The 12,272-nt window shown below is 55.3% G+C and overlaps 1 protein-coding gene across 3 annotated transcripts in view; it reads left to right on the top strand.

Annotated features, from left to right (window-relative positions):
* Positions 1-12,272, top strand: part of Pik3c2b (phosphatidylinositol-4-phosphate 3-kinase catalytic subunit type 2 beta) — a 62,427-nt gene that overhangs the window by 31,545 nt on the left and 18,610 nt on the right. For all 3 annotated transcript variants that reach the window (XM_010613014.3, XM_010613015.3, XM_010613016.3), the window contains 9 exons: positions 1,219-1,365; positions 1,929-1,962; positions 3,193-3,388; positions 4,394-4,516; positions 7,560-7,727; positions 8,255-8,366; positions 9,485-9,627; positions 10,752-10,940; positions 12,086-12,179. In XM_010613014.3, the coding sequence (XP_010611316.1) occupies positions 1,219-1,365; positions 1,929-1,962; positions 3,193-3,388; positions 4,394-4,516; positions 7,560-7,727; positions 8,255-8,366; positions 9,485-9,627; positions 10,752-10,940; positions 12,086-12,179 (1,206 nt within the window). The remainder of the gene's footprint in view (positions 1-1,218; positions 1,366-1,928; positions 1,963-3,192; positions 3,389-4,393; positions 4,517-7,559; positions 7,728-8,254; positions 8,367-9,484; positions 9,628-10,751; positions 10,941-12,085; positions 12,180-12,272) is intronic.

Below are 12,272 nucleotides of genomic sequence, written 5' to 3'. Positions count from 1 at the left end.
AAAAAAAAAAAAAAAAAAAAGCCCTGGGCCAGGGATTTAGCTTAGTGGTTCTGCCACCTGCCTTGCAAATACAAGGATGCAAGTTCGATCCCTGGTACCCCTCAAGAAAATCCCTGCCAGGTCGATCCAGTTGTTCTCCCTGGACTTGGCCAGTGGCCTCTGCTTGAACCTTTGCAGCTAGGAGCAGAGTGTTCCCTGAACATCCATTCTTTTTTATTTGGTACCAGGAATCAAACTCAGGACCTTGAGTTTGCGAGGCAGGTGCAGTGCCACTGAGCTAAATCCCTGGCCCTAACGTCCACTCTACCTTGTTCTGGATCTGTGCTAGAGCTGCTGAGGGTAGCAAAATGTAAAAATTATCGTAGTCTTTGGGGAGCTTGGGTGAGAGAAGTGCAGTAATAACCTAAAGCTTTTAGTAGATGGAAGAGGATGTCAGTCATTGAAGGTCGACTGGAGGGGCTAAAGAGGTCAGGTTGGCAGCGTAGGCTTTAGGAAGGGGGTAGGATTTCCCCTGGTCTCCCAATTTAAATTGACAAATGTAAGCCAGACATGGTGGCACACGCCTATAATCCCAGTACTCTGGGAGACTGAGGCAGGAGGACTGCAAATCTGAGCCCAGCCTAGGCAATTTTGCAAGACCTTATCTTGAATTAAAAAACATAAAAAGGCCTGGGGATGTAGCTCAGTGTGAAGACCCTGAGTTCAAATCTCAGTACTGAAATACACAGACAGACAGACAGATGTAGGTGATCAAGGAGGACATTGGAGAGGACTCCAGATACGCAATCTGAGGGCACTCTAGTGCGGAGGCGAGGATATGAGCACAGCCGGTCTGTGTGGCTGAGAACTGGCCTGAGGGCAGTGGAGCCTGACATGGTGTCTCTGGTGTCCCTGCGAACCCCGCAGGTTGATTGACTTAAAACTGCAGATTCTGGGGAGACCTGTGTGCAACCACATGGGAGTGGACCATGGATTGCGGCTGACAGATGGGGCTGGGAGGACGAGGATGAGGGTGGTGGTGCCTGAAAGAGTGGGGGGCATGGGCACGGCCTGTGCCCCTGGGAGAGCGAGGTTGTTGGCTGATGCGAGATGTTTGGAGGTAAGACATGGACTCCACTGGCTTTCGCTCCCAGTCCAGTCGGCAGCCCCTGCGCTGCTCCCCACTCTTTCCCTGAAGAGCAGGAGAGCCAGGAGGCCTCACTGTGTGGCCTCCCACAGGGGGACTTCCTGCTGAAGGCCGACAGGGTGGTCCAGTCTGTCAAGGCCATCTGCAACGCCCTGGCTGCTGTGGAAACCCCGGAGATCACCAGCGCACTCAACCAGCTGCCCCCCTGCCCCTCACGAATGCAGCCAAAAATCCAGAAGGTAAAGAGGCCCTGGGCCTCGCATGGGGAGGGAGGAGGACGACTCCCGGGTGCCCACGTGGCTGGTTCTTCTCTCTGTCTCTGTTGCCCATTTGTAATCCATCGAAGCGCAGGAGTTGTGATGTCCACGGTGCCAGATCTGCCCCAGGGGCCTGACTGTGTGAGCCCAGGCGGCAGAGGCTTTATTCAGTCACCCAGGCATCGCCTGACAGGTTGCTTATCCATCACGGTGCAAAACCGACCCGGGAGGAAACTCCCCGGAGCCGAGGGGCTCAGGGCACCGCGGTGGGGGCTGTGCACTGCGCCACAGGGCCGCAGGTGCTGTGGTCCTCAGAGGAGTGGCCCGGGGGTGGACGCAGCGATGATCTTTCCCCGCCAGCTCACTCTGTCCACCACAGGCTCTGGTACAAACCATTACCCCACCCTCCCCGGGGAGTCGCAGAACCTCACGTTGCAGCCCGGCTGGCCCAGTTGAGCTGAGTGCAGCTGTGAGAAGCCTTCCTCCTGCTGTGACGGAAAAGGCTGTGGCCCTGAACCTCACTCCCTCGTCTTTCTCCCCAACAGGATCCCAGCGTCTTGACTGTGAGGGAAAACCGAGGTGAGCCAGAGCTGAAAAGCTCACTCTGCCCACATTCCTCTTTCTCCTCAGCCCCCTTGATTTATGTGTCCCAGTCGCCCGCTGTGCGTGTGTGTGTGTGCGTGTGTGTGTGTGTGTGTGTGTTCGTCCCTCCCTGTGAGGTGTGGTCGCAACTGGAGCCCACATTTCTTTCCACAGATGATTTTCCCATTATTTTTGCATCATTCCCGCGGTGTCCCTGGTAGAGGGTGCCGAGGTGGAGGAAGCTGGGTGGGAGAGGGGTGGCCAGGTAGTGAGCTGGGTCACTAGGATTTCTCTAGGATTCCCCTTGGCCCCAAATCTCATATCACTGGGATTTTGGGAGGAATGTTATGGGATTTAACCTGGGGCCTTGCATGTAATGCTAGGCAGGCATTCTACCATTGAGCCCTTGTCATTTTGATTTTGAGACAAGATTTCACTTGTAGTCTAGGATAGGCTTGAACTTGAGATCTTCCTGCCTCAGCCTCCTGAGTAATGGGAATTCAGGTGTGTGCCACTATGCTGAGCAACATCACTGGGATTCTTATAGTGATTCCCAGTTTGGGGGATTTCATGGACCAGTACAATGTCCCAAAACATTTTGAGGGCCAACATAGAATTATTTGGCATTTTATTTTATTTTTTTAAAATCTTTTTGGTGATGTTGGGTATTGAACCCTGGGCTTTATACATGCTAGGTAAGTGCTCAATCACTAAGCTACATCCGTCTCCCGGCTAGCTTTTTGCTTTGCCAAGAAATAACGTAAAAAAAAGAAACTGCTTAGTGTGATGGTGCACACCTATATCTCCAGCACTTGGGAGGCTGAAGCAGTAGGATTGCCATGAACTCATAGCCATTGTCTGAACTATATAGTCAATAGTTTATTCAATAGTCTGAGCTATCTATCAAGACCCTGTCTTCAAAAAACAAAATAATCCTGACAGTTATTATTACTATCATTTCCTGAAATATTTTGACATTAAAAAGTAGCAGCAGTGCTTAAAAATGAGGACCAACTGAGGAATCGTTGCTCTGCAAAACTCAGGACGTATTCCTGCCTTTTTCCCATTTCACCACAGATGGGTGAGCTTTGTCACAGCCATTAGAAACCAAATGGCACTTGGGGACGACTGTCCTAGGCTCTTCCATCACTGCCAGTGCCATGGCAACAAGATTGCACGCTGGCTCCCAGGGACCTCACAGCTTCCCTTCTGGCTTTCCTTCCACAGAGAAGGTTGTGGAAGCCCTGACAGCTGCCATCTTGGACCTGGTGGAGCTGTACTGCAACACGTTCAATGCAGACTTCCAGACAGCAGTGCCTGGGAGCCACAGGCATGACCTGGTCCAGGAAGCCTGCCACTTCTCCGGGGCCCTGGCCTTCACCGTCTATGCCACCCACCGCATCCCCATCACCTGGGCTACCAGGTGAGCTGGTGCTCAGCAGCCTCTGGGGGAGCCAGCTGCGCTGGACTTCTGTTGCTTCTTGTGCTCTGCTTGTGGCCTTCCTGTTCTCAGTTGGAGGGGTGGCATTGTGGATAGCACAGGCCGCCTGAGGGTCTGAGCCGAGGACCTGAGAGGACTCCAGGCTGGGACATCTGTGCAGAGCAGGTCCCCTAGGGCACTGAGAAGCACCTGCCGTTTCCTCTCAGTGCTGGCTGCTGGGCTTCCCTGCCCCCTCCAGATCCAAGGCCAGCTGAGGTAGAGAGCGACAGATGGCCAGTTCCCAGATAGAGCGCTCGCCCCAGGCCAATGACTGCACTCCCCGGCAGACCACAAAGGCAGGGGCTTTGTCTGGGGTTCCCCGGGCCTGCAGAGGTGGGTGGAGGAGGGTGTCCCCAGCATCCTAGGCCTGGGGAACGGGCCTTGGCCCCACCCCACTTTCTCTGGCCCCTTCTCCTCCCCTCCCTCTGTCTTTGTTCCTCACTTAATGTATTCCTCTGGGCGATTGGCAGAGGACAAAGGAGCCGGCCTGGGAAACAGGGGCCTTCTCTGACCTCTTCTGTCAGGCACCTGTCATGAGCCACAGGGACCCCTGTGTGTTGGCATTCATGGCGGCATATGTCATTTTCCTCCCCCACGCTCCCCCATGCTCCGCCACGCGTGCGCACATGCACGGAAATATGCACGTGCATGTGCGTGTGTGTGTGGGCACCTGGTGGGCTGGAGCTGAAGGAAGAAAAACCCCAGTGCACAGCAGGCAGCCTGGCTCCTTCAGGAGTACATGTGTGTGTGTGCCCCAGACTGAGCTGCTGCTCCCTGAGTTCACATCTCACGTGACTGTCGTCTACCCCTTGCCCTGTGCTCCAGTCTCCGGAGACTGCAAGTAGTGCTGCCAGGGAAGTGGAGCGTGGCATTAGGAGGATGCAGAAGACTGGTGGCCAAGATCGGTTGGGGGGCTGGTTGTTCTTACCTGCTCCTTTCCATTTATAGCTATGAAGATTTCTACCTCTCCTGCTCGCTCAGCCACGGTGGCAAGGAGCTGTGCAGCCCCCTGCAGACCCGAAGAGCTCACTTCTCCAAGTACCTGTTCCACCTGATTATCTGGGACCAGCAGTAAGCCCTGCCCCGGACCCAGGCCCGGCCCCTGCCTGCCTCTCATCCTCAGAAATTCCCGGGGCAGCTAAGGAGGCCCAGACCAGGGCATATAGCTGTATACAGGCCGGGCCCACCCTAACCTGACCAGACAGGTGGCCCCAACCTCTCGAGTTTCATTTCCCTGGCTGTTGAATTCAGACAGGTATAATTTCTGCCTCTTGGGTTGCTTGGAGGATGCAAAGCCAAGTATTCATAAAGGCTCTTTATAATCTATAAAGTTCCCGATAAAGGTTGGCTGTTAATTTTAATAATACCTTGTTGCTTTGACCTGGTCGGTCTCTCAAAGGTTTTAGCCATTCTGGGGGATTCCCACCCTCTCCCTTCTTTGCAGAGTTCCCTTGGAGTAGACAGGGGCCCGTGCCTTCCTTATCCCTTACAGATACAGAAGGGCAGGTGGTCTAGAGAAAGGAATGTACACCTGGAGCCATTTCTAGTTCTAGTGACTCTAGTTCTGGCTCTAATCCTCCATTCTCGCTCGCCTTTCTGGGCCTCAGTTTCTGAAACTGAGAAGTGGGACATTGGTTCAACTCGGGTAGTTGATGCCCCGAAATGAGCTGAGCAGGATATAAATAGGCAGGCACAGCACAAGTTAGTATTAATCACCATGTATGAATCATAATGTGGTGATTGGAAGGTCAACGTCAGTCAAGCAAAGCCAGAAGGAAATTAAGGTGAGGGGCATTGCAGACGTTTGCCTGTTTCATGCCTGTCTGCTGTACCCTCCCCATCCTCCAGACAGTCAGAAAACTTGTTTACTGCCCCAGCCTTCACTTCCCCAGGCTGATTGTAGCTGCATTTTCATTTGCAGAACAGAAAGTGCAGTTTACATATTTAGAGTGTGGATTAATGAACTGGGGATGGAGCTTGAAGGTAGAGGACTTGCCTAGCCTGCAGGAGGCCCTGAAAAAAAAGAAATGTAGAAAGAAGATTAGAGAGACCAAGAAAGTCTCTCTCTGTCTCCCCTCAGGGAGGCCAAGGATGCCCATATAGGTAGATAAAAGAGACTGGAAAGGGTGGGTCATTTCATAGACAACTGGGTGACAAAGACACTTTTCCCATCCTTCATGCTTTGATAGCTCTTAGTGGTGTACAGTTCCCAATCATGCAGACAGCTGCCAGGGCAGGGAAGCTCCTTGGAGACAGAAGGTAGCTACATTACATGGCCCCTGAATGTCACTGTACTCTTGGGATTCTCTGGCCTTGTTAGCTCCTATCTTGGGAAAAGGTGCTGTACAGTGTGATTTGGGAGAAGGCACCACAATGCGGTTCAGAGTGCAGGATTTGGGCCCGCCACCCTTCTACTGTTAACGTGACTGTGGGCCATCATTCAGCCTAGAAATGGAGATGACAGTAGGGCCTACCCTGCAGATTTGTGAGGAGGAGTTAGAGCACTGTAAGTAGAGTTCTTGGCACAGTGCCTCATGCATAAAAAACAGTTTCTTCTTCTCGTCTTCTTAGCTGGTGGTTTCAGTTCCGGGTTCTCTGTTCCGTGTGACTGACAAAGTGGCAGATACACAGGACTGTCGGTGTAGCCTGGTTTCAGTGCGGGGACCACAGTGCAAGTAGTATGCAGGCAGCGTGTGCCCTCCTGCTCCCTGGTGAGGGCACTGAGGATCAGAGAGTGAGTTCCGAGGGTTCGCCTGCCCTGGTCGTGAGTGGCAGAGCCAGGCCCAGAACCCGGCACTCTCCGGAGCTCTCCCTGAAGGCTCAGGTTGCTGAAGGAGAAGGTTTCTCAGACCTGAATCCCTCAGCTCTGCAGCCCACATAGTGGTTATCCTGACGCCCCCTGGGGGAGGTTTTGGAACGTGAGCTTCACCCAAAGCCTGAGCAGCAGCGTGCCACAGTTCCTTCCTGGAGTTACAGTTTAGCTAGAAAGTGTCTTCCCTCTCCTTTTCCTTCAGACACGATGTTGGAGGCTTCTTCCTTCTTAGTGAAAAGACAGGGCTCAGGACCAGCTCCCTCTGCCCTGTGCTGTGGGGTCAGCTGACCCTCTCTCCCACTCCAGCAGGCAGGGATCAGCTCACTCTCAAAATAGGCCCGGCAGCCGTGCTGTGTCATCTCCAGCCAAGCCCCAGCCTGGCATGTCCACTGGCTGCTGGAGGGGCCCTAATTATAGCTAGGAGCCCCCCAAGACAGAGGCAGCTGGGACAGAGCTGGGCTGGAGGAGTGCCTCACTTGGGTGGAAATCCCCTGGAGGCGTGAGGGGCATAGCCGAGGGAGACAGCTTTACCTGAAACTGAGGACCCCAGGGTGGCCCTGCCTCTGCCTCGGCGCGAGGAGACTGCTGGGCCCTGGGCCGGCCAGGAGGGTGTGGCAGTGTGGACAGTGTGGACTTTGGCCCAGGGACAGTGTCCTGGAAAGGTAACGTGGGCCCTCCCTCTTTTCTTCGAGGCTCTTGTGAGCTCCCCACCCCACCCCCACCCGCAGCTCCTCATACTGAACTGGAGGGAGTGGCTGTGGCTGGGTGTCACCTGGTAGAGCAGCCCAGGGTGGCTCGGAACCAGTTTGGGGATGAGAACAGACCATCACGTGCCCCTGCGAGCTAAGAGCAGGGACACAGACAGGTGGGCGGATGAACCGAGGCCAGAGAACGGGACATGGAGACGCTTCCTAGTGGCTCCCAGCAGGAGGACATGGGGGATGGATGGGGACAGTCCAGTGGGAAAGCAGGACCAAAGGAGCTGCTTTGCTGAATGAGGAAAGGAGGCCAGCTCACAGTATGGGGCAGACGTGTCACCACCTGGACGGAGGTGGCCCTGGTGAGAGTTCTCTGTGGGCACCCGGCAGTCAGTCAGAGTGTTTCACTCCAGCCCGGGGCCCTGGGACTCTGCACCGCGCTTCTGGGAGCATCCAGCAGAGGTGCTGCCTGGTGTTCGACCTTCCCTGCCCCTAGGAGCTTTCCTCAGGGAACAGCTGATACAGACAGGGAGGCCAAATTCTCTGCCTCCGCTTGACTTCCTGTCCCTCGCAGCCCCCTGACTTCACTTCCTGTCATTGACAGGATCTGCTTCCCTGTGCAAGTGAACCGGCTGCCCCGGGAGACCCTGCTGTGTGCCACCCTGTATGCTGTGCCCACCCCTCCGCCTGGGAGTTCTTCGGAGGCCAATAAGCAGCGGCGGGTGCCCGAGGCCCTGGGCTGGGTCTCCACCCCGCTCTTCAACTTCAGGCAGTATGTGAGCCCCAGGCAGCAGCCTCTCGGCTCTGGGAGGGGACGAGAGGGCAGAGAAGGGGGTCTAGTTGCTGTCATGGCCGATATCCCCGGGAGGGTTGACCACGTTGGGCTCATGGGTGAGGTCAGAGGGTCCCAGCCCCAGTAGAGGGGCCAGAACTTGGTGAGCAGACCTGTTGATGGGACCAGAAGCCACAGGCAGGACAGCGGAAAGGGAGCATGGAAGAGCAGTGCTTGGCTGATATGTCCTCTGTTCTTGTCACTGGGAGGTCACCGAGCCCAGCCTCTTATCCCTGCCACCAGATCGCCCAGGCCAGGCAGAGGTTTGCTCAGGGGGTGTCCCGGGGGGAGGTGAGCTTTTCTAAGACTCAGAGGGGGAAGAAGCCAGGGGCTGCAGGGAGAGTGAAGGGAAGGGAGTGAGGTAGTGGCTTCAAGCAAAAATGGTGGAGTTTTGGGTTGAGGGAGCAGAAGGGAAACCGCCATTGGCCAGGGCTGTGTTGGCTCACCTCACACTCCTTCCGCCTCAGAGTCCTGACCTGTGGCCGGAAGCTTCTGGGCCTGTGGCCAGCGACACAGGAAAACCCCAGCGCTCGCTGGAGTGCACCAAATTTCCACCAGCCAGACAGCGTCATCCTGCAGGTGAGACCCCAGTGTACCCTGCCCCACCCATCAAGGAACCCCAGAGTAAGCACAAGGTCCCCCTCCCTGAGGTCTGGGCTAGAACAGGATGAGAAAATGCTGGGACTGTTGGCACGGGGTGACAGTGTGACCAAAGTTGCTATGTGAATTGATGAGAGCCAGCACGTGAGGGTGTCTGCCACCCATCGCCTGGGGTAAGCTCTGATTTCACGGAGACGGAAGGCAGGGTCTGAGGTCTCCTGCATCCAGGGCTCAGATTCTCAGAGTTCCTTGTGTTGAGCCTTCATACTTTCAAGTCTGATCACATCTAAGCTGTCCCTTCTTGGGGCTGAGGAGAAGGATCTGGCTAGGTCCCAGGTCTGGTTATGAGTGCCCAGTTCCCCTTCCTTGCGGCCATGAGATGCTTTGGTATGGAATAAGGAATATCTGAGTGACAGACAATGAAATAGAAAGGTTCAGATGCATGCTCCAGGAATCAAGAGTTTGTTCTGTTTGATACCGGGGATCAAACTCGAGTCCTTGCTTGCGAGGCAGTTTGCGGAACCACTGAGCTAAATCCCTGGCTCCAGGAATTGAGTGTTTTTGTGTCCTACTCTCTGCTCTATGCCCAGGGCCTAGAATAAGGTACCTTAGGGTTCATCAAGCACTTCCTGAATAAATGAAAGCAGATCTCCTATAGTGAACAGATTCCTTCAGCTGCAACACCATTTTTGGAGGACATTATTCTAGAGGCATAGAGCGAGGGGACCTAGGGTTCCAGGCCCAGTGTGTGGCCCAGCTTCAGCAGGTGGAAGACACTGGGACCTCATTGGGGCAGCCTGGTAACACCTGTTCCAAACCCTTGTCCCTCACCTAGGAGCTCGACTCGACCTCTACCTCCCTTGCTCATATTTTTTCCCCTTCTCTCTGTTTCCTTTTTTAAAGTAATTAATTTTTGCTGGAAGGGACTTTGGGGATCACCAAGTCCACCTGGATTATCTTTCAAAGATCCTGTGGGGAAAGGGAAGGAAGGAGATAGGTGGGAATGCTGGGGTGGGGAGGGAAGGTGGGGAACCAGGGAGGTGGCTGTGCCTACTCACAAGACCTCCTGTCTGCTCCCCCTCTGATCCTTCCTCTAGATTGACTTCCCCACCTCAGCCTTTGACATCAAGTTCATCAGCCCCCCTGGAGACAAGTTCAGCCCCCGCTATGAGTTCGGCAGCCTCCGGGAAGAAGACCAACACAAGCTTAGAGAGATCATGCAGAAGGAGTCCCTGTTCTGGTGAGAGTCAGCCGTCCGTTCTGTCTGACCTTCTCTCGCCTCCCAGCCCCTGGCCCCTGAGCTCTGGGAGAGGAGGTGGGACGGGGCAGACATCACCACAGAGCAGGAGGTGGTGGCAGAGGCCTTCTCCCTGAGCTGACACTAGGCAGAGTGGGGAAGGCAGGTGAGGAAGGTGGATCTGAGAAGGCCCCTGCCCATGCTCATGCTGGGGCCAAAGCCCCAACCCCAGTCGGCTCTCTGTTTCTCACTCTGTGTTGGGTAGCTGCTTCCTCGCCTCCCTACCCCCACCTCATCCCTTCCACACCAGCTTTTGCATGTTTCTGGCCTTGTTGCTTTCCAAAAAGGATCAGGTGTCCAGGCAAGCTGCCATCTCTGGCGGGGGCGAGCCCAGGCTGAACTCATCCCGGGGCTGCAGTGATCCCCAGGATTGGAGCAGGAGGAAGATGGGGAGCGGAGGAGCTGGTGGTTGGGCTCCTCCCTGCCTGCTCCCCTGACTGCCTCTCTCGCTCCTGCAAAGCCCTTTGCGGTGCCAGTTGGGGAAGGAGAAAGAGAAAGGTGGGCTCATCTCTGTCCCTCACATCTCCCCAGGATGGCCAGAGGAGCTGAGTCCACAGTGCCTGCCCGCATCGCAGACCCCACATGTCATTAGCCCCTCAGCGCCCTTTTCCCGTTGTTCGCCTGATCTCAGCAAAGCCAGTCAGCCACTGCCCTAAAAACCTGACGGCTGCCCTGAGCCCCAGGAGACCTGTCAGCTGTGCAGCCCCTGGCTCATGGGAGCGCTGCCCCCTGGTGGCTGTATGGGAGTGGTGCCCACAGGGACCCAGGAGGGGCAACGGATTTGGCGCCCTTGGCCTCTGCCTTCTGCCCCATTCTGATGAGTACCTGCGTCAGGTCAGAGGTTAGGTTTGCACCCTGCTTCGCATTGTGATCACCTGGTGATCTTTTAAAATTACCCAATGCCTGTCTTCCGTAGACGTCCTTAGTTGACAGGAGGTGTGGCCCGGGCACTGGGAAGTCGCTGAGCCCTTCAGGTGACTGTAATGAGCAGGAAGGTAGGGCCCCCTGAATGGCAGCGCTCAGTGGACACGCTCAGCCTCCGGCCAACTCTGCCCCCTCTCCTGCAGGCTCACTGATGCTGACAAGAAGCGCCTGTGGGAGAAGCGGTATTTCTGCCACTCAGAGGTGAGCTCACTCCCTCTGGTGCTCGCCAGCGCCCCCAGCTGGGAGTGGGCTTGCCTGCCGGACACCTATGCGCTCCTGAAGCAGTGGGCCCCCATGAACCACCAGGATGCCCTGGGGCTCCTGCATGCCACGTGAGTCGCAGTGCTCCCCTGTGCCCACCCCAGCCAGCGCTGCCCACCTCTGACAGGGCCCTGGGAGAAATAGTGTGGGTGTGGCTGCTCAGGGCGTTTCTACTTCTCCTTTTTGCTTTTTCTCATTTCTCCCAAGGTTGTGTTATAAACATTTTCCAAACATCACAACAGAATTGAGAATTGTGCAGTGCTCCCTCTGTATGCCCACCACATACGTGCCAGCACGTGCCTTTGCTTCGTGTGCTTTATCACACATCTGTCTGTCTTTCTGCCCACCCACCAGTCTATCTTTTTATGCTTTTTTTTTTTTGGTATTTTGAGACAGGGTCTCACTATGTAGCTGGGATTGACCTGGAACTCACTATGTAGCCCAGGCTGGTCTCAACTCACAGCAGTCCTCCTGCCTCAGCCTCCCAACTGCTGGGATTACAGGCGTGCACCACCACGCCTGGCTTCTTTTTATGCATTTTGAAATAAATTGTAGACATCAGGAAACTCCCTCCTAAATACTCTAGTATACTAATAAAGGCACAATGGTGGTTGGTTGTTTTTGTTTTTGTTTTGAGGCAACTTTTATACATAAAGAAATGCCCAAACCTTCCCTGTACATTGGCAGTTTTGACAAAGGCATGTAGCTCTTCCCCGGGCCCTGATCACCTCACTTTACTGTACAGTCTCCTGTTCCCTCTTTCCCCTGAAGGTTCTCTCGGGCCTCAGCTCCCAGGCTCAGAACCCTGGGCTGCCCTTCTCGGTGGTACCCAGGAGTCCTGGCTTGTCCTTTGCCACTCTCAGCAGTGCTTTAACCCCCAAGGGGACTGTTCGATGACGATGACGGGAGTTTCTGGCACAGTGGGAGTCCAGGAAGAGGTCTTCAGGAGCGTAGTGAGGGACGCTGTGCTGTTTTCTTTAGTCCTCTAAAGAACAAGTGGCCACCCTCTTGCTCCTGCTAAGTCCAGGGTAGATGCCACCATTTCCCAGGACGGCCCTTCGGAGCAGGGGCTGATTCTTGCGGAGGCCTTGGCGGATCCTGGGGTACGCTGCCTTTCCTCGCTCTGTGCCCCTGAAGCCCTGGTATGAAGGTGCTTGTTTCCCACCCCTGCCGCAGCCCGCAGCTGGGTTGTCAGGTTCTGGGCTCTTTTTTGCAGCTTCCCCGACCAGGAGGTGCGCCGCATGGCCGTGCAGTGGATAGGCTCGCTCTCTGATGCTGAGCTGCTAGACTACTTGCCCCAGCTGGTGCAGGTGGGCACGCTGCCTTCGCTCCCGTCCTGATGGTCCCAGCCCCGGAGGTCCGAGTTGGTCCACACTCTGACCCTTTGTCCTGTTCACTTCCTC

The sequence above is a fragment of the Fukomys damarensis genome, unplaced genomic scaffold, assembly GCF_012274545.1.
Source record: "Fukomys damarensis isolate Sample0158 unplaced genomic scaffold, DMR_v1.0_HiC HiC_scaffold_11, whole genome shotgun sequence".
Taxonomy (NCBI): Eukaryota; Metazoa; Chordata; class Mammalia; order Rodentia; family Bathyergidae; genus Fukomys; species Fukomys damarensis.
The sequence above is the reverse complement of the archived record's forward strand: the minus strand, read 5'-3'. Positions and strand labels throughout refer to the sequence as shown.